This window comes from Sander vitreus, chromosome 12, assembly GCF_031162955.1.
Source record: "Sander vitreus isolate 19-12246 chromosome 12, sanVit1, whole genome shotgun sequence".
Lineage (NCBI taxonomy): Eukaryota > Metazoa > Chordata > Actinopteri > Perciformes > Percidae > Sander > Sander vitreus.
In genome coordinates, this window is record NC_135866.1 from 6,915,830 (window position 1) to 6,926,717 (window position 10,888).

At 42.1% G+C, this 10,888-nt stretch overlaps 1 protein-coding gene across 1 annotated transcript; it reads left to right on the top strand.

Moving 5' to 3' along the window:
* Window positions 1-6,253: 6,253 nt before the first annotated feature.
* Window positions 6,254-10,869, top strand: ptger4c (prostaglandin E receptor 4 (subtype EP4) c). The gene is made up of 2 exons (XM_078264728.1): window positions 6,254-7,294; window positions 8,011-10,869. The coding sequence occupies exons 1-2, from the start codon at window positions 6,341-6,343 to the stop codon at window positions 8,596-8,598; spliced, it is 1,542 nt and encodes a 513-aa protein (XP_078120854.1). The 5' UTR covers window positions 6,254-6,340; the 3' UTR covers window positions 8,599-10,869.
* The last annotated feature ends 19 nt before the right edge of the window (window positions 10,870-10,888 follow it).

The window sequence follows — 10,888 nt, forward strand, 5'->3', positions numbered from 1 at the left end:
CCCCGTTTCCAGTCTTTACGCCAAGCTAAGCTAACCGTCTCCTGGATATGAGAGTGGTGTCGATCTCATCATCTAACTCTCAGCAAGCAAATAAGCGTATTTCCCAAAATGTCAAACTATTCCTTTAAACCAGCCTTAAGAAGGGTTAAGCTAAAAGAAGAAGCTAACTATGTGTGGAAAGCCACACAGACACAGCGCTTGTTAATTTGTTCTTTTCCATTTTTATCTGAAAAGGTCACGGCTCTAACACAAACAACAGATCACATGATATAAAATTAGCTTGAAAAAAATAAATAGTTTTGATTACATGTCAGCAGCCCATGATAACGTTCTGTGACTTTTTGACTGCAAATTCGTCACATGACGATCAATACCTAACATTCACATAGATTTCCCTCAAGACCCATGATCAATTTATAGTGTTTTGTACGTAATAAGCATGATGAACATCTTCCAAAGCACCTGAGTGTTATTGCTCAGTGAGAACTGAGATGCCCACTCAAACCAATAATAATAATTAAACCAGCCTTTGTGGTTTCCACATATATCAGCCTGCTCTCTTTACAGCCAGACTAATGAATGTGTGCAGCAACGTCTCAACATCCTCCCAGACTGCACAAAGCCTCCAAGGATACTTGATTAAGGGCTCTGAAAAGTTCTGTTGTTTGAATGGGGGAATCATATACAGGATCATATCTACCAATGACACGCACACACACACACACACACACACACACACTAAAGAAAACCTTATAACCCCCTCCGTGTTTGCTCAGTGTGGGGGTGGCCATGAGTCCCTCAGGTTGCATATGAGAGTGAAGGTTTGTATTTGTATGTGTGGGCTTTAGGTTATTACAGCACACACACACATATACACCCAGGAGGCATCAGTCTATGAGAGGAGGAGAAGAATCCACTTATACAGACAGAGACAGAGAGCCACAACATCCACAACCGTTTACCATCAGATAGACCTTTTTCTCATTGGATATGATGAATTCTTTCATTTCCACAATAAGATTATCTGCTGCTGCTGCTCCTGTGTGTGTGTGTGTGTGTGTGTGTGTGTGTGTGTGTGTGTGTGTGTGTGTGTGTGTGTGTGTGTGTGTGTGTGTGTGTGTGTGTGTGATCCCCATGTGGCTGCTCACATCAGATGCCATGAGGGGCCATGTTGTTGTTGTCAACACTGTCGGCGCGTCCACATGATACAAGCCTTCCGTGATCGTGCACCGCCCCCACCCCTCCTCCACGCAGTTGCTAGTAGCCAAGGAGGACACGGCGGATCATAAAAACATGATGGACTCTTCGGAAGAGGTCATTATCTTCACTTGAGTTTCTGTGCGGGAAAGTACGGTGGCCGACAGGGGCAAACGCCCTGCAACTTAAGAAAACACACGCAAATAGACAAAACACAAGTAAATTAAGAAAACAACTTCATTAATTTGACAACACGTGCAGCATTCAGCAAACGCGTTGCAAATACACACAACACAACCAAATACATAGACACGCTGCAAATACACACAACACAACCAAATACATAGACACGCTGCAAATATGAAAATGATTTTCGACCCCACGGGGAGAGAGCGCTCTGCCTTTTTATTAGAGTCGGGTATGGCTGCAGCCTGGAGAACTCCATAGACTGTATATTAAATTCATATTATTATTAATAACATAATATATTAATAATATAAAGTCTATGCTCCCGTCTCATGCCATCCCGGCTGGTGCCGTCCCCGAGCTTCGGCTTTTCAAAACAAAAGCTTGCGTCTGGTCCGCTATGTGTTTGTACTTTGGTGTGTTGGATGTTTGTGAACTAAACAGTACGGCAGTCATGCTAATGAATACAATCACTTTTTCAGCAGATGTCTTACTTACAACACGATGGAGTTAGCAGAGCAGTTTTGCGTTTATATGTGCAGGCGGGATTTATTTCAGTTTGATAAATCCCACGGTAAATTGGCTGGTTTACTAAACAGGGAGGGACTAGAAATCCTGTCAGTTTTTTGTATTTCAAGAGCGAATTACAGATTGATCACCTATTTTGTTGGTAACCGTTGTTGTATAATCACAATATTACACTTGAGGAGGCCTATACTTCAGTAATGCGCCTTTCGGACCTCGAAATTAAACCCTCTCATGTAATATGACTTAAACAAACGTCAACGTTAAACGCTGATGCAGTTTTAAATGTTTTATCACCACGAGTTTACAGATGTCTCTGCTGATTGAGTATCACCTGTGACCTGAGCCGAGACACACTCACCAAACGAGAGAAAACATATCTCAAACATAGACTTAATATTTACAGTCTATGCAGTTGCTCTTGGTCTCTCTCTCTCTCTCTTTCTCTGAGAAATACAGACGGAGTTTTGTGGAGCTGATAGTCTAACTTAGCTTTGTATCAACTCATTTGGCAATGGCTTGAATGAAACGGACGTTTATTAATATCAAAAAGTTACGCACTAAATCTTTAATACCATGTGTTTTAGGGCCTTTAAGTGAGCTTGTGACCGAGAGGTTGTCAGTCCACTCCCCAGACAGGATAAATCTGGGTGGGGAAAGTGAAAAGAGCAGTGCTTGTCCCTCCCTCATTATCACCACTGAGGTGCCCTTGAGCAAGGCCCTAAACCACTCCATTGGAGCTGCTCAGTGGCCAGCAGATCAGACTGTGGTTGTACTGGGCAGCTTCCAGGTATAAATGTGTTACTAAAACAAAAAATAATAATACTGCCTTCCTATTTATTTAAGCTTCCCTGAGAGGAAGCCTCTCTTTTGCAGGAACACCCTGATCACATTCACACAGTTACACTATAAATTACTTGAATTGAATTGGTGAATTTGGATTTTTGTATGTTTTTTTTTCGTGCCAATGGGTCTCTGGGTCGACCTGATGGCAGTAACGGAAAATGATTGGTTGAGGGGGGTGGTGGGATCCTGTGTGACTGTAGTGGCTTGGATGGATGGCGAGGGCATTTTACCAGGCTGAGATATTTAAAGTGAGTATGGATTCAACTCACTTTCATATCTCAGCCTGAAAAATGTACATAGGCCTATCGCAAACGCCAATTGTCTACACTGAGTACTTTTGATCATTTAAAAACACCATGCTAGTAATACTGATATACTTACACTTAAGTAAGCCGTTACCACTGTTCACCACTTACAGCTGCAGAAACCTAGCCGGTCTGAGGTTGTCAGAGAGGACCCGTTTTAAAAAGAAAATGCACCGTAGGAGCCCTATTGTGCAGTGCCATTTCAGCTGAGAATTACTCAATTATTATTTATGATTACTCAAGAAATTATAATATAGTGTATGAGCTGTACGGTTATTTATAATGTATGATTTATTAAATGAACGCCAAAGGAAATGAAAAAAGAGATAGCATCATTAGACCCATAAAAGTTAATTATAAATTCAAATTAATTTAAGACCTCTCTTCCCCAACACAAGCTTCCCTTTTCACACCTGTTAAGGACTTTTCCACATTAAAACGACGGTGTCAATGTGTGTCAATACCTCCCGGTCGAAACCAGTCTACAGATGAAGGTGAGGGGCGACAGCCATACACATACTCTTCTGCAAAAGAGGCATGTGGAGCTTTTGATGAGGTTTGTCCAGTGCAAGGGCGTAGCGTGCATGGGGTATCTGGGGGGGACGTGTCCAGGGCTTTAATTTGACAATTTAAAGAGGCGCTATGTAGTTTTGGCCATTTCTTCGCTGTTTTCTCTCTTTTCGCTCCCAGGTTTCTCTATAGAGCTCCCCCTTACAGCTTCGGAATAGATATTTGGCAGTTCCTATGTTTACTCGTGTCTGAGTCCTCGCTCGGTCAGTCTGCCGTTTCCTCTTTCTCTGTTCCTCCGACAATGCTTTCCTTGCTTTCTGCTTCTTCTTTTGCCGGCTCAGAATCATGACGATAGTGTGAAAAACTCCATCGCTACCTTGTTAGCCGGTTCCTGAATGGGCGTATGTGTGCAGTGCCGTGAAGCAATTTGTTACATCGCGAGACCTGATATCACGCGATACTTCCTGATGCTGAGGCCGGCGGCTCGCCGGCCGAAAGTTGCAAGGGTGGTTTTTCCGCTCACAGGCGCTAGGGGGAAGCTAGATGACCACCATTCAACCCGAAAAAAGTCATATAACCATTCCAATGACTCCGAAGCTGTTCAGTTAAGGAAAATTAAGCTAAAAAAAGCTGCATAGTTCCCCTTTAAAGTTACTAGCGAATTTGAGCGGTGATGTATGAAGCAAAGTATCTGTTTGAATCGGCAGGCAGTCAGTGTTTCCAGATTTGGTGTGTTTTCTGCACACCAAAAATTTGGGCAGTTTTGTGTGTCTTTGGCTTGGAAACGTAATCTTTATCTTTAGCACTAATCCTACATTTCCCATGAACACCAAGTGGTGCATGGTATCGATTACGAGCTACACTGAAACGGAGAAGACGAACGGAACGGAACGGAGCCAAACAAACCAGAGGAGGTGAACTCAAAGTAAAGTTAGTTAGGACAAAAACAACAAACGTGGCTAGTGGAAAATCTGATTGGCTGGTCATTTTTAAAATCTACTAGCCATGCTGGCTAAGTTCATTTAAAGCCCTGGCTATGTCGCTGCACTTTCCATGTCGGTGCCCGCTGTCATTGATGTGAACGCACCATAAGTAGGCGACGTGCACGTTACTCAGGTTGTGTCAGTTGATTGATCGACTCGACGATATAGATATAGGCAATAGTAAAATAATGTATGATAAAAAATATATATAGAGAAAATTATAAGGAGGAAAAGTCATTTAAATATGCAATAATTAAGAGCAGTGTATATGATGGAATAGTGGCATTAGAATGTGCCAGAGGCCACTAAATTTGGGCTATTACGGCCAAATATGTCTCCAGGGTGGCATGACCCCGGACCCTACTACACTAAAGCAATAAAACAGTATGGAACGGTTTATGGAAATGTCAGTGTTTCCATCAAACATGAATGAAATGTAGGCTACTCGGAATCGGCGATTAGGAGAGACAAATGGGAGAGGATCTTACAATAAAAATCATCCTCTTGAACAATCCTTCCCTCCTCAGTGAAACCTTTTCAAGTCAAGTCAAGTCAAGTGGGTTTTGTTGTTATTTCAACCATATACACTGTATATAGTGAGACGAAACAACATTTGAGACAGGCTACATTTAGTGCACACACATTATACTTAAAGTAGAGCATAAGACAGACAAGGGACAGGACAGACAACAAAAGACAGGGCATAAGTAGACTTGTAACAGAGCGCTGATTGTTATAAGTTAGGTTCACAGTGAAGTGAAGGTAGAATATATAGAATTTAGCAGCAGAAAAAAAGAGATCACTGCATTGTGTGGGCTCGTAGTTTTATCCTGTGTGCTCTGTTTTGTTTTGACATCAGATACAAACGGGATTATGTATTTGTTGGTGCATTGGAAACATTTTGATTCTTTTTATGGATCCATTTATGGATTCTTACTGGTTTGGGTGAAGTACTTGGTGAATTAAATGGACAACGTCATGCGTCTTTGAAACAGTAGTCTGTGTTGTGCCATCGATTGCAACTTAATCAGACATACTGCGATCAATAAAGGGTTACGTGTCGAGTGTGTGGCTTCAAACAGCAGCGTGAGACCCGTCTCTGTTCCCGGTGTTGTGTTAAGGGCGCTGACCTTGGTGCTGAATTCTGGGAATTATGACATCGTGATCCCTTAACTTGTATTTCTGGACCATATTGCACAGACTAGTTTTAGTTATCTAAAAAAAAACTATTTAAAAGCCTATTGAGCCACAGGTAGGCCTAGTTATAATCCTGCAGTCTCACAATAATGAGCATATTGCATATTTAGCCTAGCAATCCAGAAAAGATCTTGTAGTTTGTATTATGGAAGTTAAATGTGGAGGGAAAATAAAGCAAATCTTTGAAGAAAATATATTTCCATATATATTTTTACAAAAGCAGGTTTTTAATTTTTCGTGCTACATGATATCAGATGTTGGCTCCTGGGTTTACTGAGCTGCTTGCATTTTACCTCTGAGGCTGATAAATGATAAGCATTACAAGTACTGAATATTGATTCTTCGGCTGTAGAAACGTGTTCCTGGGAAACCTGGCTCGCTTCGCTCACAGCCCGCACGTCACTCCCCTGACATCAGCACACAGCTTAAATACCCGTAGCACCGAGCTGTGTAAACACGACCGGGCAGGCACACCTTCATATGGGCGCATCAGGAAACAGACACACTGCTGGAAACTAAACCCAAGAAGCACTTCAATGTGATGCTCTGTCCGAAACAGCTTCTTACAGGATGTAATTTTACAGTTTATGAATGCCTAGGAGCACTCTATATTTCCAGAGCAAGTTTTCTGAACAACGCAGAAAGTTCTTGTACTTCAACTCTTTTGCATCGTTGGTTATAATAATGATCAACGGCACTCTTGCGTTTGGAGAACTGGACACGAATGTTTCTGAGCCGCTGCCGCCTCTCTCTCTCAGCCACAACCAAAGTGCGTTCCCTGCGCTCCGGCTGGAGTCCAAGTCTCTGGTCATTTCAGCCACCATGTTCGCCGTGGGAGTCCTAGGGAACCTCATCGCCATAGTTGTGCTGTGCATCTCCAAAAAGGAGCAGAAGGAAACCACTTTCTACACCCTGGTGTGCGGGATGGCCATCACGGATCTGTTGGGAACATGCTTCACCAGCCCGGTGGTGATCGCCACATATGTGGCTAACCGCTGGCCAGGAGGCGTGCTGCTCTGCCACTTCTTCTCCTTCTCCATGCTCTTCTTCGGCTCGGCTGGCATGTCCATCCTGTGCGCCATGGCTGTGGAACGATACTTGGCCATAAACCACGCTTATTTCTACTCCCAGCACATAGACCGGACAATGGCGCGCTTTGCGCTCCTGGTCACCTACCTGGCTAACATTGTACTGTGCATTATGCCCAGTTTTGGCTTCGGGCAGCACGTCAGACACTTTCCCGGGACTTGGTGCTTTCTGGACTGGAGGGCGATGGATCCACTGGGAGCCTGCTACTCCTTCCTGTACGGCGGCGTAATGCTGCTGCTGATCGCAGTGACCGTTCTGTGTAATTTGGCGGTGTGCAGGTCGCTGGTAGGGATGAACCAGAGGACCGGGATAGTCAGGACGGAGTTGTGTGAGCAGGGAGGATCGCGTCGCCGCTTCCCCCGGCTGCCGCTGGTCACCTCCGCGGCGGAGATGCAAATGTTTTGGCTTCTGATCTTCATGACCATCGTTTTCCTGGTCTGCTCCATCCCTTTAGTGGTAAGGAAGACAGCTTTATTTCATTTTTCCATTCATGCTGTATATTCCAGAGATCTTCAACAAGGGGCACGGGACCAAATGCCAAATGATTGTTCGAAAGTTTAAAAAATAGAAGGAAAATAAACAAAAAATATGTCTGAACACTTACATAGGTAAGGTAGCCATCCACAGATACAGTTAAGCTTAAGGATTCACTGTGACACATTTTAACATGATGTATAAATATACGAATAGGTCAACAATTATTATTTGAATATCTTAGTATTGTATGCACTATAAAAAAAGTAAAAAGGCCACGTTATTGTAGGCCCTACCTTTTATACTATATATATATATATATATATATATATATATATATATATATATATATATATATATATATATATATATAAGTGGTCCCTGCTCCATCTGTTTTTCAGCTGGGAGGACCTTGGCCTAAAAAATATGAAGACCCCTGATCTACAGTATTGTTTAGCAACATTTGCGCATGGTGCGTGCCAAGTACATTTAGTTCTTATGTTGATTTTATGTTGATCTTAGGTTGTTTTTTTCTGTTACGTGTTTGTGTTGTGAAGCAACAGATTGTTGCACTATGCCCAAGACAAATGTCCCCTCGGGGAAAGTGTATTCTATTCTATTCTAGTTATTGCTCTCTATTGAATTTTTTATTAAAACACTTATCTTAGACATTCTCTGACCGTGTTTCTATCTGAAAGGTGCGAATATTCGTGAACCAGATATACGACCCTGCGTATGTCTCTGCTGGGGGGAGGCCTGACTACCGGAGCGACATGTTGGCGATCCGCTTCGCCTCATTCAACCCCATCTTAGACCCCTGGGTGTATATTCTGTGCCGGAAGAACCTGCTGCTGAAGGGCTGCGAGAAGCTGAAGAAGACCGTGTTCCGAGTTAAGGATAATCACAGTGATAACATCGGCTGGGTAGGAGGTCAACACTCGCCTCCGTCTCTAAACAGCAACGCCACCAGTTACGCGTCATTACGCACAGCCAGCTACAGGAACGACGTGGAACACCAGGTGTCCAACAATAATACATCGTTTACAGACTTCGCAATGAGGCAGGGGTGGGAGTACGACACCGCCCAGGTCAACTTCCACCCGTTCAGCGTCGAGTCGCCCGCAACTCACGGCTGTGAAGAAGAACTAGCAGCCGGCTGCAGACAGGAGGGGGCGGCTCCAGGACGCCGCGCGACGCAGCTCCTCACTGCGCACTTTAGAAAAGTGGACATTGTCACCTGCACCTTCAGCACACCAAGTTCATGTCAGTCAGCGAAATGCCTTTGATGAACTTCTGTCAAATGCCAGCATCAGTTTAGAAATGTTTCAAAGTCGGGCAACTGCTTCATCTGCACAGCAACACTGGTAGCCGAATTCCACTGAGAAAAAGCTCTGAAGCACCAAAGAGCCATTAACTATGGAAGCAAATAAGAAAAACAAAAAAATCAAGTTTCAGAATTTCCAAAAAAGAAAGAAAATATATTCAGGTTACTCAAATTTGATTGGTCAAATTCAGATCCAAAAATTGAAGTTGAAATAATTCACATAGCAACATCTGGGCTACCCAAAACAGGATAGGCAAGCGAGCCTGAATTCCGGCCTATCAGAGCATGGTGTGTCATGTCATGTGATGCAAGAAAGATGCTCAAAAATGAAAACTCAAAGATGACTGGTAGCTCGTGATTCATCAATGTTGTTGTTTATGAACAAACAAACACAGGGTTGGAATTATTTCAACTTGAATTTTGGATCCGACATTGACCAATCAGATTTGAGTAACCTGAATCTATTTTATTCATTTTTTGGGAATTCTGAATTCAGAAGAAATACATTCAAATACATGGTTTTTTAAAGTTAAATGTTTCAATATTAAGTATTTAGCGGCTGTTAAAACTCAAATACTTGTGTCTCTTATTTGCTTCCCTACATGTCAGCTGAAATGAATGAAACACTTAAAACAGCACTTAGCAGCTATGACTGTAATCATCTCAACATCAGCACTGGGTCAAACATCTGCCTTACATACCGTATATGTTCACCTGCTGCACAAAGGTCTCTAAATTTACATTTATTTTAGGCTTTTTGTTTTTAGGTTAAGTGATCCACTTTGAGGATCTAAGACAAGTACATCATTTGATATCAACATCTTCTTTATATCAACCACAATATGTCTCCATTCAGGTGGAGTCCTGATAAACACCCCCAACCTACTACAGGCTAGCTTTAAGCTGTACGTAGTATGTATATACTTTTGGTGTCACTATGGGTGCTGGTAGAAAAACTGCGACCATGTTTTGTTCCAGTGTCCCCTAGCAAGTTACATTTGACCAATAGCTCCAATTGGGAGGAATCTGATTTGCTGACTTCTACTGAATGCGCAAAGACAATTGTGACCATTTCCAAACATGGAAATTTAAAGAAAACATAATCATACCCTATGGGTACAAATAAAAGGTGTGACACTCTAAGAGTTTGATACACTGTATAAATCCATATGTGCCATTTGCAATACATGTTTATTGATTATGTGTTGTTAAACTTGATTTCTTACTTTTTATTTTTAAATCTACATGCTGCTAATTCACTCCGTCTGTGTTGCATGATACAGGGGAAACTGAATGTAGACATTTTGAACCTCGTAAGTCTTGTTTTATATTGCACATTTGCATATCATGTTTTGATAACTGCCAACGTGAACATATCACCTTTAAAAAAAGAAAATAGGCTACTGTTTTAAGCTGTACGACCGGTGGTGTCTGCTGGATGTGTTGGTGGGTCTTTGCAGAGAAGAAAAAATAAACACCGAAGAGACGGCACACTGCTGCGTTCTCCCTGCTCTGCTGGTTTAAAGAACAAGAAAGGAGCTTTAAAGGAAACATTTTTTAGTTGAGCAGACAGGTGGCAGGAGAGTGACGCTTCTTTCAGTTCAAACCGCAGACAACAGGTTCACATTTTGCCATTTATTTTAGACCAGCAGGTGGCTCTACAACATAAAAAGTCCTGCTTATATTGAACTAGAAAAAAAGGTAGTGGTGTTGATCCTGCTCACAGCAAAAATCATTATGGAGAGAAACCCCCCCCCCCCCCCCCCCCTCCCCCCCAAGTCATTTTCAGGCTGCGCAATCAGTGAAGTAAACAGTGATATCAAGATGTATATTAAAAAACTTTATTCCCTTAAAGGATAATGTCATACAAAAATAAAGAAAACTTTATAATAATAATAATAATAATAATAATAATAATAATAATAATAATGTGACATACTACTGGGAGTGTGTAACTGAGCGGAAATCACCACTTTAAGATGGAGGCCAGGGGACTACAGATGAAAAATAGACTTTTGGCTAATTCTGTCATTTTTAACCCATGTATAATCATGCGTTTTAGTTATTTGTACTGTGCCCTTCTTAAATAAACTGACTTGAATTAACGTGAGAAATGTTGAGGTTCTGTAGTATAAAGGCTTCACTTGTTTGCTGCATACATTCTGGACATTGAGACTGACTGTGGACAAGCTGATATCATTACCCAGCTGTCAGACTCAAGTATGTGAAGTGAACTTCAGAATATATATATA

Excerpts from the sequence above, each read along its gene's own strand:
- ptger4c (XM_078264728.1), top strand. The coding sequence starts at position 6,341 with ATGCCTAGGAGCACTCTATATTTCCAGAGCAAGTTTTCTGAACAACGC. Across the intron at positions 7,295-8,010 it reads TCTGCTCCATCCCTTTAGTG|GTGCGAATATTCGTGAACCA; the intron begins GTAAGGAAGACA and ends TCTATCTGAAAG.